The 27,716-nt window shown below is 33.7% G+C and overlaps 2 protein-coding genes across 2 annotated transcripts in view; both read right to left on the bottom strand.

The window, feature by feature from the left end:
- Positions 1–5,634: 5,634 nt before the first annotated feature.
- Positions 5,635–6,779, bottom strand: LOC129949942 (CDK-activating kinase assembly factor MAT1). Its single transcript, XM_056061690.1, has one exon. The coding sequence runs from the start codon at positions 6,648–6,650 to the stop codon at positions 5,712–5,714; it is 939 nt and encodes a 312-aa protein (XP_055917665.1). The 5' UTR covers positions 6,651–6,779; the 3' UTR covers positions 5,635–5,711.
- Positions 6,780–10,025: 3,246 nt separating this feature from the next.
- LOC129952825 (putative uncharacterized protein DDB_G0277255) overlaps positions 10,026–27,716 on the bottom strand; it is a 162,285-nt gene continuing 144,594 nt past the window's right edge. The window contains exons 6-10 of the mRNA XM_056065677.1: positions 13,051–13,213; positions 11,874–12,073; positions 11,603–11,806; positions 11,277–11,530; positions 10,026–11,205 (exon numbers count right to left, since the gene is read on the bottom strand). Of these exons, the coding sequence (XP_055921652.1) occupies positions 11,202–11,205; positions 11,277–11,530; positions 11,603–11,806; positions 11,874–12,073; positions 13,051–13,213 (825 nt within the window). The 3' untranslated portion in view covers positions 10,026–11,201. The remainder of the gene's footprint in view (positions 11,206–11,276; positions 11,531–11,602; positions 11,807–11,873; positions 12,074–13,050; positions 13,214–27,716) is intronic.

The following is a 27,716-nucleotide window of genomic DNA, read 5'->3' as shown; positions in this document are numbered from 1 at the left end:
ATGTTAACCAGGGAGCTTTAACACATCCCGTGGTACCACATCATAAGTGGTATGATAATTTAGTCTTTGATGAAGTGACATCTAGAAAAGATAACCCTAGATAGTCGCCCCACATTTTCTGGGATGCAATCAGTCGAGCTTTATCTGCAATGTACATCATTCCCAAAAATGATTTTTAATTCCACTTCAGACTTTTTTAAACTTATATATTAAAAATCGATGACACTTAATCATTTGATTTGTATATTTACTGATACGTATTGGGTTTGTATAATTTGTATCAGTAAGTCAACCCCTGTCCCCAGGGAAAGGACGACAGTGCTTACCATCGATCGTTAAATTTAATTTTAGGAAGGAAGCAAACCGTAGCTTCTTGCATTCGCTCACAAGTTGAGAATTTTTTCAGTGCAGTTCATCATTCAGTTGCACTGATTTCTCTAACTTGCTCCCTGATAGCCCCCACTTGGAGGTGCAAGTAATCAATTCTTCCTTCCAGATTGCAGACAAGCATACATATAGTATCCCTGCATCGATACGGAAGTCAGTTTGACTCCCAAGCTTGAACAATAATATTGTCTTTTATCTTTTTTTTCGTTAGAAAATGGCATCCTTAAACCCAACGCATTGAAATAAGAGTGTCGTTTTCCCTGAGAACTAAATTCTTGATGTAAACAAACTTCAAGAGATAGTTTTGACATTATTCACTTTTCCAAAGATTTAAAAAAGAAATCCCAGCGACAAAAAACTCGCACTAGGTGTGCTGAATAAAACCTTGATGTTTTTTAGAATTCTTGAAGTATTATTTTCTTATATTTATGAACTTTTAGATTGTGCATCCTTTTAGTTTATGGATGTCTTCTTAAAATCAGAAGTTCTCTTTGGCAAAACCTTTTAGTGCTAAATCAGGAGTACCCTAGCGTAGTCATTTAGGACCACAACTCTTAATTTTATGTATCAACGAATTTGCTATTTGTGTACGCAACAATAAGATTAAATATATGCGGAAGATACAAAGACCTTTTAAGTAGTCTCTAAACGATCGTTTACTACGAATTAATATTATATTATATCATATTAACTGTTTTGTTAGTTGTTGTAAACATAATGCGCTAAACCTTTACCCGATTACTTGCCAGGTAAAGGCATTCTCTAAAAAAACGTATTAATAGTTATGAGCTTGTAGTTCTCTTTAACTCTGTTATCGATTTTACGGAGAATATTAGTTCTATCATTAGTTAAGACGACTCTATGTTTGGACTTTTTGCTGGATGATTTTTTTTATAATAAGCGCACTCAAAGGGATATTTTACCCTTATTATTTAGGCACAGTGTGAGCACTAGGAAATGAGAGAGGGGTTGAAAGGAGATGTCGGTGCACATTGGTTTTGAATTCCTGAATATTGCAATAGCTGGGAAAGACAGAGTGTAGTAAGGCATTCCACATTCGCATAGTACGGCTAAAGAACGAATCTCTGTACTTGACAAACAAGTTCTTATAAAAGGATTAGTATATTTCTGTGCTACCTTTTTTTTTTTTTAATTATCATAAAAGTTCATTAGTTCAGCAGTTTAGCCTTAAAGTGTAAGTTTATTCGTCCAAAACTTTTGTATTGTTCTCATATTTGTTCTGATTTCCCAAGAACGAACTTGGGTCTTTTGGATATAATTTTAAAGAGGGTTCTTATAATCGCTACTTTCATAAACAATGCTGTAGGGATGTTTGCCAGTTGCATTCCTTTCCTCCAACACCTACTGAAATACTCATACTTGTAGGAATGCTCATCAGTTTACCCTTAAGCACAATTGTTAATGTACTGTCAAGTACATTGATTCTTTTTTTAGCAACACTTCACGAATGTTAAATGCTTTACCAAACATTCAAAACCAATATACCTACATCGTTATCTCCTTTATTAGCCTATTTTCTTCTCCTAATTGCTCCCACTGTATCTTATCATTGGGCAGGTTCAGGCAACATAAGAGACTTCATTTGCAGTCAACTTTATTCCTTGGACCTACATTTTGACAAATGCAACTAGTTAGTTTTTCAATTGTCATGAATTTCGAATTCAGAACTTTAATTCGCAAACCTCTTCTTTAAGTTCATAGAACAAAAAGTATGTACCAACAAAATTATTGTCTACCAAACACTCCTCAGGCAAGCTACAAGTCCACCACCATTTGTGTTTTGTATTGTAAAGAAATATTAGTTATCTCTTTTCCAAATTGTCAAGAAACCCTTTTACAGAAGGCATTAAATGAAGTTGTGCAGAAAACAAATAAATCATAGAGTAATGAAGTTCAGCTTTCAGTTAAATGAGAAAATATGATCAACTGTCATTTTCATACAAGTTTCAAACAACATAAGAGGCTTTATTTGCAGTCAACTGCGTTCTTTGAATGTAAATTTAGACCAAGGCAACCATTAAGTCTTGCAAGTGTCATAAACTTCAAAGTCGAAATCCTACTTCACCAACCTCTACCTTCAGTAGACCGTTCAAAAACTACCAAAAACTTATTTGTCTACAAAACACCTCTCAGGCATGCAAGGTGGCACAGTCATTGATTGAACCCAAGACCCCTCGCACGACAGTCCAACGCACTAACCATCACGCTACGGGTACTACGCACAATATACAAACAAAATTAAAAACATCATCGTGACCTTTTTCCAAAACTTTATTAATATATTAAAGTACATAAATCGGAAATTTGTAGCTTTTGTTTTCCTATTTCTTCCTTTTAGTTTGTTTTCACGGTAAGTTTTTACCGTGAGTCGTTCATTTTAAGGAAGCGGATCGGATACATACATATTTTTAAAAAGTACAAGTAAAAATTAGTATTCAAAAAGTACCCAGAATTTTCGTTTTTAAAAAAAAAGTTTATTCGTTTAGGTACATCAATGTGGTCCCCTTCAAAGTAGCCCCCCAGATATAATACACTTATGCCATCGTTTTTTCCAATCTTCGAAGCACTCTTGACATTCACTTTTTAATATGTCCTTGAGCATTCTCAGCGATTCGGCCTTTATTTCTTCAATCGAGGAAAAACGATTCATGGGTCTCTTCAACTTTGGAAACAGAAAAAAGTCACATGGAGCCATATATGGTAAATATGGAGGTTGGAGCATAACTACGGTATTGTTTTTGGCAAAAAAATTACGAACAATCAAGGTTTCGACATCATAACCGTACATACATGTTTCATCACCAGTTATGACCCTTTCAAGTAAACTTGGATCGTCGTTGACGTCATTTAACAGCTCCTGAGTGATGTTCACGCGATTGTTTTTTTGGTCAAAATTCAGCGGTTTCAGCAAAAATCGCCGAGCTCATGAAAACACGTCGAACCTTAGTAACTACCACAGACAAAGTAAACAGTGCATATAGCTGAAATTTAAAAATTCCGGGTACTTTGTGAACACACCTGGTATAACCTATATTCAAAACTTTAGTTCAGTGTTTGCAATTATGGTAAAAATGATGAAAAAGGAAAAACTCCAGTAGTTCGGAACCATTTTAAGTTAACAAACTTGAATATGTGTTGCAAACAACCTTGAAATAGGATGGAATTATTCAAATAAGTGAGGAGAGATCACATAGAACTTCATCATCACACTTTCGAAAGCTGAACCAAAAATTAGGTACATATTTTTCTTCTGAAAACTGTTCTAACAATTTTTAATTTACTTCATTTATCATTATGAAGCTACAAATTATCGAAAAAAATGAACACATTGGCCTGAATTCACTCATCGTGAAAATGTAAATTTAACCTCTGTTCCTATTAACCAAAATAAAACGAATGGTCTGCAATATAGGCAGGGCCCCACAATAGAGACTTCGGAAAATTTTTGTTTCAAATTCTAACATCCCAGTGATTGACCAGCTATCTGTTTCTCTTACTGAAAGTTTGCGTTCCTATGAAGCTGTACGTTCGAGATTTGGATTCATGAATCACATCGAGAAGATGGATACTGAAAAGTGTATCCGGACGATTTAGAGCCTAGTCTTGGTAATGAATTAGTTCAATTTGTGTCTTTGATTGATTTATACAAAAAGGAAAAGGACTATGGAACTGATCAATCACCGGAACTATTTTACTACCAAATTTTCGAAGATCAAAACTTCAGAGCTACATTTCCAAACCACGAAATTGCGTTGAGAATGTATTTGGTTTTGATGGTAACAAAATGCACTGGATACTGCTCATTTTTAAATGAAAACGATGAGACAAAACCGCCTAACGAAGCTTTCTCTCCTGAGCATTGAAAGCTATTTACTCCGAGAACTGGATTTCAACGAAATCATCAACGATTTTTCGGAAAAAAAGCTCAAAAGGTTCCGTTCGTTAACCCTAAAATTTAATTTCAGATAATTCTTTTTTCCGTTTATATTTATGTGTGTTTTTTCAATACTAAAGGAATTTACTTAGTTTCACAATAAATTATTTAGTGAAAAACTCGAGTGAAAAAAAAATGGTTTATTTTATTTTGAAAATAATTTTGGGCGTCGGGGCCTCCGTTTCTTTATTGCCCCAAGGTCTCTGGAGCTCTAAATCCGGCCCTGAATATAGAACAAGTTTAGTACCTGAGAATACATTTCCAATGTTATACAAGCAGCGCTAAGGTAAACAAGTTCAAAGTTGTGACATATTTTTAAAGGATCCTTAATAGTTTGAAATATGTTTTTAAAAATCAATGTTTGTAGGTATATTTTTTTCGGGCAGTGTGTACTTCTTTAAGAATATTCTGCGAACATTTCTAGTACTCTCCGAACCACAGCTTTCAAAAAATCGACAACTCACAAAGTCACAAATGTGTTTTTTGTTCTCTGAACGTGTTTCTCCGGAAATGGGATTTTTCAATTTTGCTGACGACATCGTAGCAGTTATTGGAACTGAATGCTCTAGAATATATTTCCTCAACATTTTAACATTAACCTGCTCCTTTTGCAGTCTTACTAAAAACTAAATCAATTAGGTGGCGCAAGTCCGTTGAGAACTAGGGCCTAGTGAATTACATCTCTCAATCATTCCTGTGTGCGAGTACAGTTGTCAGGGATGGAGGGGACCTAAAGTTTTAAGCAGAATCCAAACGGCTAATTTGAGAAAGCACTTTTTTGACAAGAATTACTCTTGGAGGATTTGACAATTCCTCGCAAGAGGCCGTATCCGTGACAAAAGCATTACATGGCACAGGCAGGAATTGAAGCCATGACCTGTGGCATGACATCCCAATGCACTAACCATCAGTCTACAGGCTAGTAGTCTTACTGATTGCATGCAAATTGAAGATTTGGATTTACAACTAAAATCTGGGGTCACACACGGTTTATAGATGTACATACATATGTATGTAGCTAAATATTTTCTCAGTTTTCTGTATCAAAAATTCATTTTGAGCTTATCCTACAAAAAGTTTCAAAAAATAATCTAAAACTGTTCTTCGTGGAAATTACCAAAACCCTGCAAAAGTAACTTCTGTCAATTAAACAGTGCTTCTCAAATAAGCTACTCGAATTCGTAGGATATATCCGCCATCATTCAATCATCCTCGCTAGTCACGACATTAGAAAACCATATCAAACACAAATGTTCCCAATATAAAAAAAAACAATTTCTCTTTTTGTTTTACAAACAAGAATTTTTAATGTTATTTCAAAGAGGTAGGTAACAAAAACTTAAAGCACAAATTTTCCATCTCCTTATCATCATCCACCATGGAATAGACCTTGCAGCGCTTCCTGCAAAGCTCTTTGGCATGCCATTGTGGCCTTATAGCCACCCGCTCTTTCAGCCAAATTTTCAGCGCGAACATGTGAAATGTAACCCTTGGTCTCGATGTCTTGCGCTGGCGGTGCTGCTGGTCCTTCATTGAATAGTTCCAGAATTTGATGCACATACAACGGCCCCTCGTCCTGCTTAGGAACCGGTAGAAATAGTTGCTCCCCACCACGTGAGAACTTGATACCGGTAGAGAATTGAGTTGCTGCTTTTGGTGCCGGCACCACTTTGGATTCTTCACGCTGCTTCTCTGCCTGCTCCGCAAATGCACTCACAATCTTACTAGCATCTTCATAACTTCTCGCCAATTCGTCGATAAGTGCTTCTTTTTCGCGAATTTTCTTCTTTTTGTTCTCCTCCTCGATGGCCAGGAGTTCCAAGCGTCGAGCTTCCTCCTGCTGCTTCTCGATTTCCAGCATCTCCTCGAGTTCATACTCCTCTCGGCCGATTTTCGCCTTATTTCGCATAATAGTCTCACGGTTCTCTTTTTTGTATTGTTCGATTTTCTTATTGGTTTCTATGATCTCAATGTTGTTGCAGAGATTGTAGATTATGGTTTCTATTTCTTCCAGATAATCATTGAATTCGCGGAGTGTTTCGAAGTCGTCTTCTTTCTTGTTGTAATCTCGCAGGATGCGCCGACGAATGTCGACTTCTTTCTCAACCATTGGATCATCGAAAAGTTGGACACGGAAATTATTCCGACGCAGAGGAACATTACACTGGGGACAGGAACCGGAGCCTTTCAAGAATAACAAATCAACACAACTCTCGCATAGAGTGTGGCCGCAAACGTTTACCATCAATTTGAGTGATGGATTTCGATATTTTGTTGTTTTACAACGTGGACAAGCTTGTTCGTCCATGATTTTTATCGATTATTTACTTATTTGGTAATTAAATTGTTAGTTTTATGGAATTATTTACAAAAATTGAACTGGAAACGAAAATCAAGAGAAATTAAAAACCAAACAACTTTTTGTGTGAAATGTCATTTCGTTTTGACAGTCAGATGGCAGTTGGCATCCACAATCCACACATGTCAAAACGCAAGCTAGTGATGGGCGTTTTTATCGATAACACTGAGTGAGGAAATTCGAGTGCGGAAAACTAATCTGGTTTTCCATTCTTATAAAACTGAAATTATAAAATTTTGACTTCGACTGTCACAAATTATCTGTAAATGGCGATATTTCCGCAAACAAACTTCGAAAAAATATGTGAAGTTCACCGAGTGATAGGAAATGAACACACCTTTCAATTGATATCCAAAAATAGAAAATAATTTTTTTTTCAGTTTTTCGAAAAAATCGTGGGCTAACCCCTTGGCTAAAAAAATACGTTTTTAAAAAATTGTTTCCAACCCCGCCGATATGCATATCAAATGAAAGGTATGTTTAAGCTCTATCCATATCTGCAAACAAAATGCTGCTGTGAACTCTAGTTTTCAAGATATTTGTGTCAAAGTGAATTTACAGAATTTTGAAAATTATCTGTCATTATCGACAGTTCCGCAACCAAACCTCGAAAAAAGATGCGACTTTCACTGATTGATAGGAAATGAACACACCTTTCAATTGATATCCAAAAATTGAAAATAATTTTTTTTTTCAGTTTTTCGAAAAAATCGTGGGCTAACCCCTTGGCTAAAAAAATACGTTTTTAAAAAATTGTTTGCAACCCCGCCGATATGCACATCAAATGAAAGGTATTTTTAAGCTCTATCGATAACTGTAAGCAAAGAGCTGAAGCGAGCACTAGTTTTGGAAATATTTGTGATAAAGTGAATTTGCATAATTTCGTGCCGGCTTGAAAACATTTCGTTCTTGAAAGTTATCTCGAAACCTGCCGATATGCATATCGAATGAAAGGTATTTTTAAGCTCTATCGATAACTGCAAGCAAAAAGCTGCCACGAGCACTAGTTTTTGAAATATTTTTGGTAAAGTGATTTTTTTTCAGAATTTTGACCCTGTCACAAATTATCTGTCAATACCGACATTTCGGCAGACAAACCTCAAAAAAGGTGCGACTTTTACTGATTGATAGGAAATGGACATACCTTTCAATTGATATCAATAACTCGAAAATTATTTGTTTTTCAGTTTTTCGAAAAAAATCGTTGGCTAAAAAAATACGTTTTTAAAAAATTGTTTCAAACCCCGCCGATATGCATATCAAATGAAAGGTATTTTTAAGCTCTATCCATATCTGAAAACCAAAAGCTGCTGCGAGCACTCGTTTTTGAGATATTTGTGATAAAGTGATTTTACAGAATTTATACCCGGCCTGTCAAAAATTATCTGTCAATACCGACAGTTCCGCAACCAAACATCGAAAATAGATTCGGCTTTCACTGATTGATAGGCAATGAACACACCTTTCAATTGATATCGAAAAATCTAAAATTATTTTTTTTCCGGTTTTTCGAAAAAAATCGTGGGCTAAAAAAATGCGTTTTAAAAAAATTGTTCCTAACCCCGCCGATATGCATATCAAATGAAAGGTATTTTTAAGCTCTATCCATATCTGAAAACCAAAAGCTGCTGCGAGCACTCGTTTTTGAGATATTTGTGATAAAGTGATTTTACAGAATTTTGACCCGGCCTGTCAAAAATTATCTGTCAATACCGACAGTTCCGCAACCAAACATCGAAAATAGATTCGGCTTTCACTGATTGATAGGCAATGAACACACCTTTCAATTGATATCGAAAAATCTAAAATTATTTTTTTTCCGGTTTTTCGAAAAAAATCGTGGGCTAACCCCTTGGCTAAAAAAATGCGTTTTAAAAAAATTGTTCCTAACCCCGCCGATATGCATATCAAATGAAAGGTATTTTTAAGCTCTATCCATATCTGAAAACCAAAAGCTGCTGCGAGCACTCGTTTTTGAGATATTTGTGATAAAGTGATTTTACAGAATTTTGACCCGACCTGTCACAAATTATCTGTCAATACCGACAGTTCCGCAACCAAACATCGAAAATAGATGCGACTTTCACTGATTGATAGGAAATGAATTCACTTTTCAATTGATATGAAAAAATCGATTTTTTTTTTTTAGTTTTTGAAAAAAATCGTGGGCTAACCCCTTGGCTAAAAAAATACGTTTTTAAAAAATTGTTTGCAACCCCGCCGATATGCACATCAAATGAAAGGTATTTTTAAGCTCTATACATATCTGCAAACAAAAAGCTGAAGCGAGCACTAGGCTTTGAAACATTTGTGATAAAGTGTATTTGCATAATTTCGTGCCGGCTTGAAAACATTTCGTTCTTGAAAGTTATCTCGAAACCTGCCGATATGCATATCGAATGAAATGTATTTTTAAGCTCTATCGATAACTGCAAGCAAAAAGCTGCCACGAGCACTAGTTTTTGAAATATTTTTGGTAAAGTGAGTTTTTTTTTTCAGAATTTTGACCCTGTCACAAATTATCTGTCAATACCGACAGTTCGGCAGACAAACCTCAAAAAAAGGTGCGACTTTTACTGATTGATAGAAAATGAACATACCTTTCAATTGGTATCGAAAATCTAAAATTATTTTTTTCAGTTTTTCGAAAAACCCCTTGGCTAAAAAAATACGTTTTTAAAAAATTGTTTTCAACCCCACCGATATGCACATCAAATGGAAGGTATTTTTAAGTTCTATCATTATTTGTAAGCTAAAAGCTGCTGCAAGCACTAGTTTTTGAGATATTTGTGAGAAACTAAATTTACAGAATTTCTTGCCGGCTTAAGAACATTGCGTTTTTGATATTTCTTTCGACCCCTTCGATATGTATATCAAATGAAAGGTATTTTTTAGCTCTATCCATAAATGCAAACCAAAAGTGAGTGTAAGGAATTTCGATCCGGCCCATATCAAAAGTTGTAGAACAAACAAACAAAAACATCGTTTCATGTTTTAAATTTTTTATTGAATTTTTTCCGCTTAATAGCGTATTAATTTTATATATATATATTATTTTTATGACGATATATTTAAATATTAATAATTATCATATATATATAATATTTAATAAGAATAGTTATAGCATATATATATATATAATTTTTTTAATGTTAAATATGCAAACAATTATTATGATTCTACATTTATTTATATAATAGATACATAGGTATATTCTCTAAATTTACATAAATATTTGTTTATTAAATTAAATTATAATAATTATTATAAGTTATTTATTGTAATTAAAACAAAATTAACATATTTTCTTTTTCCTTCAATTAACTCACTTCAGCTTGAGTGTATTTTTTGTGTTCTATCTAATAAAAAGATCATAAAAGCATTTTTATTTCAAATGCAAATATTTGATTTAATTTTTAATTTATTTTGTTTTTCGTGTACAATGATTTATTTGAAAATTTTATCTACTGCTATTTATTTTATATTTATATTTAATTAAAACAAATCTACATATTTCTGATACTATATAATTTAATAAAAGTTTTATTTTGTTTTTGTTGGTTTTTTATTTTGTTTATCTACAATTTGTTTAAAATGTAAAAAGAAAGGATGGACTTGGACTCATATTTGTTCTTCTGACCATTTTTTAATGTTTTTTATTTTCTTTTATTAAATATTAAAACAAAAATAATAATAATAATATTTTGTTCCTCTTTATGAAATTATTTTTTAATTTCTATCTCAATTTTTTAATCTTCTCTCCTCTTTGCTTTTCATATCCGCCTTAACTGTAGGTATGAATTTTTTATTTCAATCTGTTTTAAATCGAATCACTGTAAATATCACAATTTAGTTAAATGTATAAATATGATGTATTTATCTAATATCTATAGATATAATAATAATAATTATTTGCAACCCAATCTAATTTATTTTAAACTTTAAGAAAAAAGTGTAGGTATACTTTTTTATTTGTTTGTTTTGTTTTAAATGAGAAACTATCTAAAATTTAATGTTTGTTTTTATTTAATATTTAATTCTAATTTTAATTGAATTGAGAAAGAATAATAAAATTTAATCTTATAAGTTAAAATTTAATAAAATTAAGTTTATAATGGATGTGTTTATGTTTTTGTTGGTTTTTTGAGTATGCATAGTTTTGAACATACACGTCGAAATTTTGCGTTTTTTTTTCCTGCACTCTCGAATCGAATTGGATGGAAAAGTTTTGTTTAATGTTTTCTAAATTTCGTTGTGCCTGTTGGTCTTTCAGTCGAAATGGATTATTTTCTATAGTGTAGGTTTAAGCCCGATATTATAATGTATATTTAAATTTTTCCTTCCAATTCAAATCGAGCTTGCATTCCAAAAAAGAAACACCCTTAATAATACAGTATTATACACATTTTCGGATTCTGTTTATTTTGACAACATTGAGTCCATATTGTTTCAACTCTGCTGTTTGTCAGATGTAGATGGCGCTGATGACACCTTTGGATATTAGCTGTTACAAGAAAACACAAACATTATAAAATTATTGTTAAACGTCAAATTGAATTAAGAAACAAAAATTACCTCTGAAGAGCTGCAGCTTCCTCGATATCGCCTTCACCTTCTTCCATCTTATTGCCACCGCTACAGATGCGACATTTACAGCATATAATACAGGGTGCTGCTAGTAATAAAAGCGGTGATGCCACAAGCAGTAAAATGCCAAAACCAGCAAATATGCCGATCACTTGAGCTCTGTGCCATACAACAGAAGCTCGGGAATGTCCCAATTTATTTTTACATGGTCCCTTGTCATAATGACGTAGAAGAAAGTCATCCTAAAATTTAAAACAAATTACAGAAATAACACATTTCGAGATCATATTTTTGTACGGTTAAAGTCAACTTACGTCTAAACTTGCTAGACAATACCAACAGAAGACATGTTTACAACGTTTACACATCATTTGGGCACAGCCTTCGTCCTTCTCAATAGGAACAGCACACATTGGACAACATTTGATTAAGTCATTATCAAATGGTATGCCAATATCATCTTGGCCATCGGCTGCCAATCGCCGATTGTTTTCATCACAGGACATGTTTGGATGCCACTTTAAAAAATTGAGAATAAAAAAAGTTAAAAATGTTTTTAAAAAACTACAATTTTTGAAAACTTACCGGTTTTTTACAACCGGAACAAAATTCATCTTTACATGAAGGACATTGAACCGGGCATAGTGCAGCTTGTTGGATTGCATTGTCTTTATCTTCGTTTAACGAAGATGGTGCCAGCGCCGAATCAGATGTGCAACCAACCAAACAAACAGTCTCACAACCAGCTCTTGGACACCAGGTTCGGAATTTGTCCAATTCTATTTCTAAAAAAGGAATACAAGAAATATAAACAAAAGTTAAAATTGTAATTGTAATTGTAATTAGACTTTAGAGTTCTGATAAAAACGGAAGGTTTTCTCTTCTATCAGTTGGCTTTAGCTCATTCGTTCTTGTTGATTCTCATGATTGTGAGTGAATAACGACGCTTGGCGATAACAACCAAATAAGATTGCAGGCATTTACTTTGTTTGAAAAAAAAACAGTTTATTTAAGCACATCTGCTTTCAGGTGTGGACCCTGAAAAAAGCAGGTAAGATTCGAAGAACCTGAAAAGCCGGCCGGGTACAAGTATTTTAATTTAAATTAGTTAAAATGAATTTGAAAACCAATCAAAATGAATAAAAAGAAATTCTAGTTAAACTTTAAAACTAATATAACTTCTTTAAACTTTTTAAAACATGATATTTTTTCTAACAACCCCTCCCCCCAGTAGGTACATACTTCTGAAATTTTCCTACCCAGTTCAATTTCAATTGAATTTCAAAAAAATAAAGTCATACCCTCATTTTATATTTTGTTGTGGAAAAGAAAATAATACTTAATTCTAATCAATTAACGCTTCTCAAACCCCTGATGCCTGCCCTGCATGTTTGACGGAGGTGTATACAAATATAATATAATTACATTTGTAACTCAATGTCAAGTATAAATTGATTGATCGACTTATACAGATAGAACCTCTTGCCATTCTTTTTGATTTAATTACAATATGTAGGTAGGTACTCTACTCATGACTCGAAAGGCATCATATGCCATGCTCGCATGTACAGAATTAAATTGAAGTGTCCACACCTCCTTATTTAGAGAGGTGGTGGGATGGAGGGAAAGTGACAAAGATACGTTAAATATATTATTCTGTCACATTATAATGACCCCATATGTATGTAATTTTGTATAATGAGCTTAAAATTGTTAACATAAAATAAAAGGAAAAGAAAAACAAAAATAGAATTATTCTTACCTCGATTTAATCGATATCGATGATGTTTCTTCATAAGATTTTGTGATGTCAGCTTATCGATTTCATTTAATGCAACAACACCCTGCGAAGGGCATTGTGCATCTGGACATGATATGTCATAAGCTCCTTCTGATATTTCAAATTCCACATACGCCTTCATGCACTGCAAAGACAAAAATGAAAAACAGATATTGATTATTAAATGGCGCCCAACGTAATTCTTGTTGAATTTTTCTTTCTCTTCTATGGATCTACAAATTATGTAAGTTTAGAGGCTCTGCTCGTATTTCAAAGAAGGAAAACAACAGGAAAAAAATGAGAAGACATAATTTGATTACTATTGTCACTTCAAGACATGACATCCAATCATAAAAGTTTCCCCATTATAAGATACTTTTTGGCTTAGAAAAACAACACATATTTTAAGTGTATATAGCTATAAAGATGCCAGAGACCTTGTTCAATCGAATTTTATTGTTTTTATTAATAAACCGATGAGATGCGAATATTTTATAAGATAGCTTAGCTATATACGCTCTGTGATGTGAAATAAGAGACAAGATTAATTAAGTAATTATAGAGCTAGTCGAGAAATGACTTCTGGCTGATGGAGGAATACGAATTAGTTATTAAAGATTAATGATGTTGAATAAATTTGAAATAATAATAGATTCGGATTATTGTGGGAATTTAATTCTTAAAAATTCACTCAAATGGATATTTCTAGCTCAAATAAAAGCACATTTAAAAATTCTGTCTCCGAAAAACTGATTAAACTAAAACAAATCAAGGAAAAAAAAAAACTTTTTTGTTCAGGAAATCCAGCGTATTGTATTTTATCTCGCTTAAATTCCGCCTAACACTATGCCATCCGCAAACATCTGGTGCATTTTCGATGCTGGGATTTCATTTGGAAAATTTAGCAATCAATGTCCGCATTGGAGTTGGGTTGGAAAACACACGTCCCTTTATACCCTCGATTCAGCTTGACTCGACTCTACTCGATTCTCATATGGGTGAATAGGTTCAGTAAATTCGATTTGGCTATTCGAAATCAATATACCCATTTGCTGTACCATTTTGACTTATTGAATTTTCGCCCAACTAACGATAAATTGTTTGTGGCTTTAGTCCTTGGAAAGGAACAATTATTGGCCCTTCGTTTTAGTTTTTGTGTGCAATTCAATTCGTTTTTCGAGTCGTTAGAGAACACACAAGAAAAAAGAGCAATTTTTTTGGAAGTATGTTGAGTATGAGGCTATACGAGGGGAGGCATTAGAATTTACCATCATCATGTTGGTTCCAATTTAAAATTCGAAATTTATATGTTGACACGAATCAGTCAAAACACTTGCCCTTCGCCCCACATGAACTTCGCACATTGCAGTGATGGGCAAGCGAGGGTGTTGCTATCAAAATGTCAATCGTTAAATTTGCAATTTGAGCAATTTTCAGAGCAATCATCAAAATCAATAACCATTAAATTTCATCTGACTGGGATGTTAAATTAATTACAAAGCTCAATTCGATCAAATGTAATGCAATTATTATTGTTGCCTAACCCACGTCTAGTCTAGACCGGAAATCGTTTTCCATAGAAATACAGGAAATAGAGGATCCAAAAATCCAATTTAGTTTGTAAATTGAATACTTTATAGGTGATTGGAGGCGCGACGATGACACGACGACGCACGGCCGGAAGGTGGTGGCGATATGAATAGGAAAGACAATTATTATTATTATAACTTTCAATGCAATATTGATGTTTTTCATTCAAAAGCAATAAAATTCATGCACAGATAAAAGGTATACAGATGTTATATGTACCGAAAAAGCTATAATGAAAATATGAAACGTAAAGTTTCGATGAATTTAACATCTATTATTTATTTGAATATGAATTCTAAGAAATTTCAATTTTCAATTTTAATATTTCCTGAAATTTGTTTATAGTAAATATTTGGATTCCTGAAATTTTAAAGGATACTCTTTAAGTAAACGTTGAGGAATCTTAGTTTACGAATTTGTTTCTTGAATAAGTTGATGGTTATTTGGCTTCTTTAATGTGAACCTCTTCGTTTTACTTTAAGTAATTTTTGTTCACTATAGCGTTGTTTCAGATATCCAGGGAAAACTTTGTGATAAAGATAACACAAAATTGGAGTCTCATTAATTTTGTCGTATTATGTTGGTACTACTGGCTTTTGTGCTGCGCTTTTTTGACATCTGTCATTTGATAAGTCTCATACTATTAGTTGAATATTTGTTGCCGATGATATTAATTTGTCAATTTTATGGCTTTCCCAGAAATTGACCGCTTTTGTTGGCATGCTATGGAAGAACATGATTTAAACAATATGTTTTTTAACAAGACTGAGTTACAAGCTGCAGAACACAATCAATTGTTTGCTTTTTGGCGTGAGATTCGTGGTTGCGTATTTTACGTTTTAACAAGAATCATACGACTTGACACAGATTGATTTTTCTTTTTGTGAGGCTAATTAAAAACTGGTTCAATTGAACTTAGAAGGAAGCCAATGTGCCATCAAACTGGTCTACTCGAATCATCAGTAAGCTCTACTCGTAGGTTCATAGCAAACCAACATTAATGAATATATTGTCGGAATATCTTACAAAATGACCGAAAAAGTGATTAAAGATCAGCTCAAACAAATCACATTCTACTAAGCTTCCTTTTGAATGTTATTGTTTTTAAAACCAAATAGCAAACCAATTTTGTTGGTTAAATAAAATAAAATACTCATCAAAGACTTTACCACAGTGTGTATTTTATTAAGTTTTACGATTGAGACCGAATTCGTCTATCAGTTTACTTTTAAGTTCAAATTTCGGAAGAAGTTTGAAGTACAGAGATTCTTTTTTTTCAGCCGAACATCAAGAATGTGGAATGCTTTTTCCAATTCTATCTTTCTATCGTAATTAATATTATATATGGAGTTTTTTTAAAAACTTGTGAACTTTGAATAATTAAAGAAGACAGAAATATTGTCAATTAGTTTTTATTTTTTAATATCGAATTTTTCCAAAAAACAAACCTGACGAACGAGGGGCACAATTGACAGGACCACTTCTGGAAATGCAAAATTAATTTCTCTCTTCATAAATTGATGGCACTGAATGGCAAGTTGGGCGGTCATGTTGGAACCAAATTTTGTCAATGTTTTTTAGAAACAAAAAAATCGTCTATACGGCTCGATAGCGCTCGTCATTTAACTTTCCGACGGATATTTTCCATTTCGAAAGAAATAAGGATCTTCTTATTTCTCTCAATATCGCACATTGTCCAAAAAAAAATGAAAAACATCCTCGCGTTCTTTCAAGTTGCACAGGTTGCATAAAATCGGTAAGTCCTCACGGTGAGAAATGTAGAGTTGTCGTCATAGCCGGAACATGCACGACATTTGTTCGATGGTATATTTTTCGTGCAAGAATAGTTCATTTCCCGGAGATCGTAGTCAAGTCTATTGTTAATCATGCGGTGCAGTGAGCTTTTGGCTTTCTCCTTGTATTGCGTTCTTGAGGCTTCATCCAGACGAGCTATTAGACGATATAAAGTTGAGGCAAGGTTAGTATAGTTTAGGTCAACATCCACCATTCAGTTCGGGATTGGATTGTTTGAAGAACTACTTTCTTTGGAAGACGATAACTTGGCATATCCAGAGCTTTGAGGATAAAATCGATCTACAGCTTGAGTGTTTTTATAAATAAAGGCGATGGCGTACTTAAAAGAAGGTGCAAAATTCGTTTTATGTCAGTTTGATCAGTTTTTCAACTTGTTCATATTTCAAATTCCCGACCTTCCCAATTTTTCGCCGGAAAAAAATAAACTTATATCGATACAGCTTGGAAGACCCTGACTTATCCAGGCAATGTTTATAGCTCTTTTCGCCTTAACAGGTTTGTTAGTGAGATGTTTTCCATGCTCAAGTTTAGCAGACTCCTAGATATTTGTATTCTTTCACCAACTCTACTCTTTCACCATTATAGTGCCACTGCTTACTTGCACCGGAGCTTCCTCCGCTTTTCTTAAAATCCATCATTATGGATTTACTTAAATTTACCACAAGGTTCCACATTTTACAATATTCAGCAAGCTTATTTATCATTAGCTGAAGGGACTGCGGAATATACTCGAGCAGAACAAAACAAGAGTCGTCAGCGAAAAGAAGAGCTTTAATGTTAACGCCTGCGTAGTCGATTACTGCTGGTAATGCTTCGACTATAAGCTTGGACTGAGTGCACATCCTGTCTAACTCCTGATTTCGTTTGGAACCATTCTCATAAGCATTGGCAATTTCACACTGATGCTTTGGTAGTCTTGTATACATTTTGCCGAATTTAAGTGACATTCCTATCTGGAAATGGTTGTAAAATAGAGCATTGCGATCCACGGTGTCGAAAGCAGCTTTGAAATCAACGAAAAATGCAAAAAGTTTCATATTTCTCGATAAAAACGAGTCAGCAATCGAGCGGAGTATAAAAATGTAATCGACGGTGAAGTATCCCGGTCTGAAGCCAGGTTGGAACTCACTAAGCAGATTATTAGAATGTATCCATTCATTTGAACGACTAAGCAGAAGCGATGTAGATATCTTATATGACGAGTTCAAAAACGAGATTCCTCTGTAGTTTTCCGGAACTTCAGTGCTTGTGGATTGGGAAAATTAAGGCATCGCTGATCTGATTTGGAATGGTTCCTTCCTCAAACATCTGGTTGAATACTGCTGTTAGAAATACAACAGTAGTATGGGTACCATATCTGTAAAATTCTGGGGGCATATCATCTGAGCCCGCAGCCTTTCCATCTTTTTGGTTTTTTATCGATATAAACACTTCTTCCTTTGAAATTGGAGCATCTAAAATATTATTTTTGAAGCTAGGTTTGGCATACTGATTCAGAAACTTATTTGGTGCATCTGGGTTTAACAATTGCTCAAAATATGTTTGCAGTCTATTTCAATTAAAATAGTGAATTTTGTTCAATTAAGTTTTCGGACCAGGTTCCAAAACTCAGACGACTTGTTACACTTTGCAAGCAAGTCTTTTTTCTTTTTTCGGCAGAGAAGTTTTTAATTCTGATTATACTCCATGTAACGGTCTTTTGAACTTGAATTTGTATTATACTTCCGATATACGCTCAGACAAGCGTAAGAAAGGCTTCTAGCCAAACCAAGCTTCTAGTCAAACCAAGGTTCTCTATAGTCAGTTTCTCTTTGACTGCTATTCGGTATATGGTATGCTCCTTTAATGCTTTTTGCAATTTTTTTCAGGCTTGAGTCGTATTGTTCCATCATCAGAAGTGCGTATAAACGTGTTCTATAGTTGGATGCAGATTCGTTGACCAGCGTAGTTTGTGAATCAGTTGCATTTGTACATTGTTTTCATTTTTTACATCCCCGTAAGTGAAGGATATACAAAAAGGCATGTGGTCTAAAACGGTTTCTTTTCTATTTTCAGATTTTTAACAACTGTTCTTCAGTCAGACCGATGATCCCGTCAGTTTGTAATCCACACAGAACTGACTAAACTATCAATTTAGATGGATGGAATAGTGATTATTTAACGGCAATTTTGCTTATTGACAAAAATATCTAACCAGAAATGACCTTCATCACTTAACACGATTATTTGGTCAAAGATCTCTATACAATTCGAGAACAGATCTATTTCCGTTAAAGTCAATTCCCTCATCTTTATTATGAATTGCCAAAACCGTACCGAATTAAAATGTTAAAACACTTCTGCTTCGTCTGCGTTACGTTGGGCCTGCTTCGAGGTTCCTTTGAATGACACTTCCAATATGACATTTCTAAAATGGCACTTCTGGCATTGGCAGCTGTTTTTTTTTTTTTTAAATAAACAAAATATGATATCAAAAAAAAATAAATTTATCGCGTAAGTAGCTTACACAGCCTATAATAACCAATGGGAATCCCTCCAAAAACAAATACCCGTGTTTTGATAGTGTAGTAGAATGCTACACGAATTACAAAAACAATATCCGTAGTATGAATACTACCGATGAAAGTTAAAGTAGAATCTTACTACCGATGGGTTTTGACATTTATACGAGTTTCGAATGGATCTTATGTGATTTCGTTCTCAAATGTTGGTACGATGTGTATTGCATTTGTATCTCGATGGCTGTGTTCGTTGAGGAGTTGTGCATTTGGAGTCATGTGTTTTCCATTGGGGAAAAAATCAATCTGTTACTCTTGATACTATTTAGTTTTGTTAAAAAAAAACTAACGGGGCTTAATTTGCAAGAGCAAACAATCGAAACTATAATTAAGTTTTGCTATGTTTCCACCAAATAAATCTTTTTGATGTTTCCACCACACAAGAAGATTTAAAAATGATTAAGTTTGACAGCACATTCTAAAATGCAAATGGTGTTTCGATGTTTCTTTTGAAGTGCAAGTGAGATAGTTTGATTCGTGTAAAACAATTTGATTAAAAAAAACTATATTTTTTGTACACGAACATGCAAATAAATCGACCATAATGCATTATCTGTAAAGCCAACTCCTCCACACAGGTTTTTCTTCACAAATTTTGAATAGACTCCGATATTTTCTCGTGTTTTTTTTATTACTATTCTGACAGATATTCTTTCAGTTGTACCAATTTTTAAATACAAAATCTGGCTACTGTTGATGAGTTTTGTTGGGAATACTACTATACTATTTATAGAATGCCAAAAAAATACGGGTAATGTATTTTGTTTGTTGACTTTTTTACAGCTGTTGAGCTGTCAGACAAAGCAAATGTTCAGCAAATTTGAACTCGAGCTTCCGTTTGGAGTCACATTACGTAACATTACGTTCTTTTCGTTACGATCCTCAAATAAAACGTGAGGTCGAAGCTTCATTGTGATAGCATGCATTGAATTCCTATGGCTGATCTCTTAAACGTCAGGCGAATCCAAAGCTGAGGCGTGTTTGTGTTTAAGCCATTAGACAACTGTCAAAATATAGACAACCACCAACATGCATTTAAAAACACACCCTTTACATTATATGATTTAACACCTTTAGTCTAATCATCGATAATTAAACAAATTGTAAATTCTTTTTTGAAAATTAAAAAAAAAGTAATTATAAGTTGAACAACACATGAAAAATAGATTGTGAGACATTTAATATATTTGACAGCATCAGTTTTGAGTTCAAATCCAAACGAAAACTGGAAACGGTTGCTTTATTTATATAAATATGAAGGTCCCAACTGTCGAACATAATTTATTAGTTGCATTTGGTTGCTTATTGTAAATCTCTTGACAGAGTGCGAAAGACCCCTCAAACTCAAATAATGAAAGAAAATTCCAAAAGAAAATATAATCTTAAAATCTATCCGGAAAAATGGTTTTTGTTTTTTTGTTTTTGTCTGCAGTGTCCAAAAAAAGAAAAGAATTTTATTTCAATGCGGAAGAATGAAGTACTAAGCCAAGCAATAAATTTAAGGACTTAAAATTTCAATTTCCTTTGAAAAGCTGCTTAACTATACTCTAGGTATAGGTACATATATATTTCTATCTCTTTCTCTATACCTTTTATTTATTTCTATATACAAAAATGTATAGTGCCATTAAAATGACTAAGAAGTACGACAAACCACTAAAAGGATATAGTGCAACGCAAACATTGTATAGAAAAGTAGAAAAGTTTGCAAAAGAGATGAAATATAAAATTAATTTTTGCTCCTTAATCATGTTGAACTAAAAAGCCAGCAACCAGCTATAGCTTCTGTTCTAGCTCTAGTTCCAACCACAATCCATCATCAGTCTTATATAGAAAATGTTATAGAGAGACTCTCCGACTAAAAGTGTCACACACTAAATTAAAAACCCTCCACCCCCATAATATCATCCCTTAACTTATATATATTTTATATAATGTCGTTTTTGTGGTTGTTAAATGACACGAATCCTTAAAACACTCATATAATATTCAACCTACAAATAACGACACTATTCCCCATAATACAAAACCCTAACGTAACGAGGTCAGAGAAATGGAAGTGCATATTAAGTTCATATATTCAATAACACCATACACTGTGTGAAAGTATTATATTCATAAAATTTTAAAATAGAAAACAAAAAAATGACGGAGCTGAGCTGAGGTGTTATGGAAGCTTCCCGTGGCAAGATAGCGTAAAATGAATTCAAATTTATTCAATCACAAAAATCGAACAGCACTGAAGTAAGTGCAAGTAGGTACAAATGTACTTAAAAATACATCGCATTTACGAATATACTCGTATGGTTCAAAAATATAATAATATGCATTTTAGAGAGTACGTGAGTACTTTGATTTGGTTAAGTCAGGAATTCCACGTGGATACCTTTGTACTTAATGGGGATGTGTTTTTATTCTTTTTTTTTTTTTAATATTTTTCTTTTTGTTTGAAAAAATATGAAAAGGCAGGCATTAGAATATGTTAGGTTTCTGAGGGAAGGACTTTTGATTTATATTTTTTGAATAATAATTTACTAGGTCAGCGATGTGAGCCAAATTGTTTTTTAGCTTTGAATTAAAATTGTATTCAGTTAAGTATGTTCATACGGTGACCGCATATTTAAAAGAGGGCGAGGGTCGAGATAAAATAAATGTAAAGCTAACAGGTTTCATTTTATATAAAAAAGCACAAAACAATGAAGCTGATTCAATGTAGAAGTGATTTTTTTAAAACAAAATTTCTAAGCACTTTGAACCAAATTGAGATTCATTTTGAATAAAACTTTCCAAATATTAACCGTCATTTTTATTGAAATTTGTTAAAAATATCTCTGAACGGAATATATAAGCGTTTTTTTTGAAGATGAAGTACCAACCACAAGGGGAATTCTTTACATTTGTATATAACCTTTAGGAAGCCCTTAAACATGTTAAGTCGTTGCTTTTAAAATTTTAAAATAGCCGCAAAAAGTAATTTCGAAATGAATTTTTTAATTTAAGTATTCGAATTATTGCAAAATTTAACTCCTCAAAACTTCAAAACCATTTATCAAAATACTGATTTTTTTGTTGACAGGGCTTACATTACTCAGGCATTATCCGTTGACTTTCAACTTTATGTACATATTTTTATCAAAAGAATCCTACGTACTTTCTTTAGCATTATGATTTCAAATTACAGGAGCTTAAAATCCAGTCGTAGAAACTTAAAAAAAGTTTAAGTAATCTCGACTTATTTTGTAGATTTCAAAATTCAAATATTCATTTATTGTAACTAAATAATATTTTTTCAAAAGCTTTCATGAATTTTTAAGCATTGGTATAATAATGGTATAAAATTAAAAAGAGAGCAAAAGGTATGATTTATTGTATAAATATTTCCATTATATGATTTACGTATATTCTGTTATTATAAGCCTTCGCCCAATCTTAGCCATTTACAATTTTAATCGTTTCCTGTACTGATAGGGATGGGTTACCAAAGCATACTTTTCTTTGCTGGTTAAAAATTGGACACACACTGATGAAGAAAAATCCCATTTCTTCGGCCTCCAAATCAAAATTAGCGTTAAGAAGTGTTTTAACTTTACGCAGCAGTTATATACTTTTTATAAACACAATTATTGTAAAGTAGCCTTAAGGTAGACTTAACAAAAAACTTGATGTAGCTTGTTCATTTACTGTTGTTTTTTCTAAGCTAGCAGCCTTACAGTAGCATGGCTTAGCATGTGTATCAAATTGCATTGATTTTATATCTAATGCAATTGATACACAGGCTACGTTCGTTGTTCGACAATAGATTGTTGACTAACAAAATTTTACAGTTTTGCATTAACAGGGACGGATTCGATTCTTGCCACTGCTGGTAAGGCATAACACTAATAGTGGCGTGTATCGAATAGCATTCTGTGGTTCAACCCAGTAATATTTTGTTTATAGTTGTGTCTGTTTTGGTTTTTTGTTATTTTTTTATTTGCAATGGATGTAAATTTCGAGTAGATTATTGTTATATTCGTGGGCTTAGAGCGAATTTTCTTTCTTTGTACTCTAATACTGTTTTAAACAGGCCAGCTGTATTGGCACTAAGTAAAACCCAAGTTGGTAAGGATTCCGATCATACTGAATTCTTTATTCAAGGGTATAACGTGGTGCTATTATTCTTTTCCCACCATATTCTCGCAATATACATTAGGAATGATGTTGCTTATCAGTTGTTGCCACAATATGGTCTCTGGACCGATTCTTTTTTCAATTTTATGTAGTTTAAATTTTCCGTGAATAAGCAAATCATTCACTTTTGCTTCCTTTATCGAAGCCCCAATCAAACAAGTTGTCAACTTCTCGTGAATTTTATGTTTTGTCTGATTCCATCCAAAGAATTGTTTGTCATATCCTCGCACTGAAATCGTTATTACGGCGATTTTAATGTACACAATTCTTTATGGCTTCAACATTCGGGACAGACAACAGCACAATGAGTGTGTGCTGAGATATTCGCAGAGTTGAACCACCTAACTCAGTTGGTCAACGAGCCCACTCTTGACTTGTTTCTTACCTCTGACCCTGTTAAGTACAGTATAAGTGTTCTATCTGTTCTAGGCACATTTGACCTATGTGGCATATCAGCAAATTTCTCGTGTAAAAACTCTCTAGTTAAAGAAAGGGTTCCTAAGAGAACCATTTGGCAATACTAGAAATCCAACTGGGACGGTCTCCATAATTATTTTAGGACCTTTAACTGGTCACTATGCTTCCTCGATAGTGCCGTTGACAGTGTGATATGATCACAAGTTTAATTCTTCTGGGAATGAGAACTTTTATACGAAACGGGGTTAAAAGTATCAGACCTATGGAAAACGCATGGTTTGATGCGAGCTGTAAAGAAGTTATTAGGGCCAAAGAGGTAAGTTTCCGTGGCTATAAAGCCAATTGTACTGAGGAAAGCCAATATTCGACGGATCAAATTTTTACATGACCAAAAATTACGGCAAAAAATACTGCAATGTCCCAAAGGCAGTACAAATTTTTGGTCATATGTAAGAAAACATGAGGAATTTTTCCTCTTCATCGGTTCCTACGCTCTGTGTCAATGGCACTCTTTTTGTTAGCTCTTTATCGATAAATAGCACTTGCATCGAGGAAACTGAACATCTCGATATACTCGGTATTAGGGATGTTGCGAATATTCGCATCCGCAATTGCGGATTATTCGCAATAATTTCAACATCAGCATCCGCATCCGCATAAACAGATGCGGAGTTTGTTGCGGATGCGGATGATTTTTAACGCTTTCTTTTCAAATTCGAAAAATAGCAACAGCACCATGATCAATAAAAACGACCAATTCACCCTTAGGACAAATTTTAAATTAAAAAATCTCGGTTCCAAGTAGGCGACGACAAAAGCAACAACAAGTCATATGCAATGATCACAGATTGATTCAAATACAGAACAGAAATGCCACCACCAACAAAAAGCAGCATTTGGATCTATTTTAATTTAAATAAAAATGATCCTGACAAGTCCGAATCCAAAATACTCACTAAAAAGACGCACGACTTCTTCGTTTAAAAACCACTTGAAGTCAAAGCACCTAGAAGAATTTGTTTTATTTGACCAACAATGAAAGCCTTTAAAAAAAAGAAAGAGGATGCAGGTATGATATTTTTTTATAAACACAAAACAAAGGCTTGCTTCTGAAGCGATATGGAAATGATGCTAGATTCATCAACTGAAGACGAAGATGAAGGAGAATCTGATAACGCTAGTCACGAAGCACTTCCCCGAAGGGAGTTGGCATGTTACCGAAATAAAAAAAGACTAGAATTGGATAATAATCCACTTGATTGGTGGAAAGTCCATCAAACAGACTTTAAAAGGCTCTCCAAAGTTGCACTGAGGTATTTATCACTTCCAAAAGCCAGTGTTCCCACCGAACAACTATTTAGCGGAGCTGGATTAATATACGATCCACTAAGAAACAGATAACAGTCTGAGAATGCTGCAATCTTGCTTTTTATTAAATATAACTCAACCATTTTTAAACTTAATTATTAAAATTATTTAAATTAATTATTAAAATCCGCATCGCATACGCATCCGCGGATGTGAGTCTTAAAAAATCCGCTTCAGCGGATGTCAAAATTTGTACATCCGCAACAACCCTGCACGGTATTTGTATCACCGACCACCTTTTGTGGAACGATCACATACGCGATGTCGCCAAAAATGCAGTAAGATGTTTGGGTTTTCGCCCTCCTCCTCTGAATTGGCTGTTATTTACAAAACTTATACACGTCCAAGGCTTGAGTATAGCTCCCATATCTGGGCTGGTGCTCCTGCAAATTACTTAAGTTTCTTGGATAGAATTGAACGTAGAGCATTTATATTGATTGGTGATATTACCACCATAAGATCATTTACGTCGCTTGAACATCGTCGAAATGTATCTTGTCTCACCCTCTTTTACCGTTATTTTAATGGTTTATGCTCTAGAGAAATAGCCAGTACTGTCAAGTACAGAGATTGGTTCTTTAGCCGTACTATGCGAATGTGGAATGCCTTGCCACATGCCAAGGTGTTATCACCTTGAGTGTGGCTTATTATAAAAAAAAGAGTCCTTAACAACAACATTATTCTCGGATGTCCCAAACTATTGGTTGAAATTGATACAGACAGCTGACAAATAAATACATCTTTTGCTAGTTTTGCAGAAACTTATACTTTGCTCACACTTTCTTTATATTTTTTTTTTTCAACATTCAGCCAACTTTAACAAAATATGTAGTTCTATTGATTTTTCTTTTTTTTTAAGAAACAAACAATTTTTTTAAATTACATAACAATAATTTCAAAAATCTGTCATTTTACTCGTATGTTAAGCCAGAGAAACATTTTAGAACACCAAGTGTAGACAATCAATTTTTATAATGATAATAATTATTGATTATCACAACAACTCTCAACCCATCCGATGGATGTGAGAGTCAGGGAATGAGAAGACCCACAGTTTTTATGCAAAATGCGAACAAGCTTCTTACTGAAAACAAATTTAAAAGATCCGCCGAACATATAAAAGTACTTCGCTTGAAAGTGTCAACAAATTAAAAACGATCTGATAGTTAACCCTCTAATCTACTACCTTGCATGTATGAAACAATCTTCAACTGATTTTAACAGTTCCTATACAAAATGGTGACAAATTTGCTAAGATGACTTAAGGTGCTAAATTTATTTGACAAATAAAACGATTTAAATATAATTACACAAATATTTAGAATCACATTAAAGATTTTAGAAAAGATAGTCATCATTGTTTTGTATATAGATTTTCATCATCACAAATAATTAATTGGGAATAAACTTTGACACAATTAACTTTGTCGAATTCACATGCAAATAAATTCGGTGTCAAATAATTTTTCTTTATTTTTTTTGATTTTGCATTTTTATGTGCAGTATAAAATTTCCATAAATTTGCTATAAAACTCTAACAGAAGCTCGCAATTCCTGTGCACAAGTTCCAAAACACTCAAAAAAGTTCTAAAAATTCTATTTTAAAATGCAAATACGGATATAGCTAAGCTTTTAGCCCACATTCACCCTCCATGGCTAACAAATCTAAAACTAAAACTAAACGAAAAACTGCGGAGGCGTTCCATGTAAAATGCATTAATTAAAAGAATCAACATTGTTTGTGGTGAATGATGCTGACGGTGACGGTGACTGTAACTAAACTGGCAGCAGCAAGGATATAGAATCTGGACATTGGACAGCAGCCGAGGCGTGGATCCAGTTAGGAGAGGAGTAGATACGTATCTCACCATGAAGTGACTATTTTACATAGAAAAACTAATTAATCGTTGGCTCTTTGATAGGTTGCAGATACTGGTACTGGATAAAATTGTGCAAAGGTTAATATATTTTTTTTCCTATATTTGTAGATAGATAATATTGTCCCTGCAACGTCGGTAACGTTGTCGATAACATCGTGCGTCGTTGTTTATAACTTTCACTGGTGAGCTTATTACACGTAGCTTCTATACATAATAATGTAATGTGCTATATTTACATTTTATCTTCGACTAATTAATTACAATCTTCTGATCAAAGGTAATAATAGTTTATGGCCTTCATAACGCCATTGGCATTTTATCCTCTCTTGACTATATTGACATTACCATGGTAGTTAATGAGATTGATGAGATGTTTTTTTTTTTAACGGAAACCACACGTGGATATATTTTTAAATGTATACCCACTTCCTTTTTCTTTCACCCTACAGCAGTGATGTAGATGCGATGCGGATACGGAAACAGATTCGAATGAGTTGGGTTGGGTCCGCGAGTAAACTTAGGCTAGGCACGTTACAAGCCAGTCACACGTCGTCGTCGTGAGGAAAGTGGATTTTTGACATTTCCTACTCGACCTATATTTTCTTGAAAAAAAAAAGAAAATGCACGAACAGCTTTACCAAATGGTATGGCTATTAATAAACTCCTCGCTGGATTGCCGGATATACCTTGCCTAGACATCTACTCCATTGCACCACATTAATATCGATTTATGCTCGTTCCGGTATACATATTCTATATACCATATAAAACGACGTAGAGGTATAAAGTCGTAACTTAAATTCCCTGGAAAATACTCTCGAATGTCCTTAATCGTGAAGCATCTCACGAA

This window comes from Eupeodes corollae, chromosome 3 (genome assembly GCF_945859685.1).
Source record: "Eupeodes corollae chromosome 3, idEupCoro1.1, whole genome shotgun sequence".
NCBI classification, from domain to species: domain Eukaryota; kingdom Metazoa; phylum Arthropoda; class Insecta; order Diptera; family Syrphidae; genus Eupeodes; species Eupeodes corollae.
The sequence above is the reverse complement of the archived record's forward strand: the minus strand, read 5'-3'. Positions and strand labels throughout refer to the sequence as shown.

Coding starts and splice junctions, on each gene's coding strand:
- LOC129949942 (XM_056061690.1), bottom strand. CDS start 6,650: ATGGACGAACAAGCTTGTCCACGTTGTAAAACAACAAAATATCGAAAT.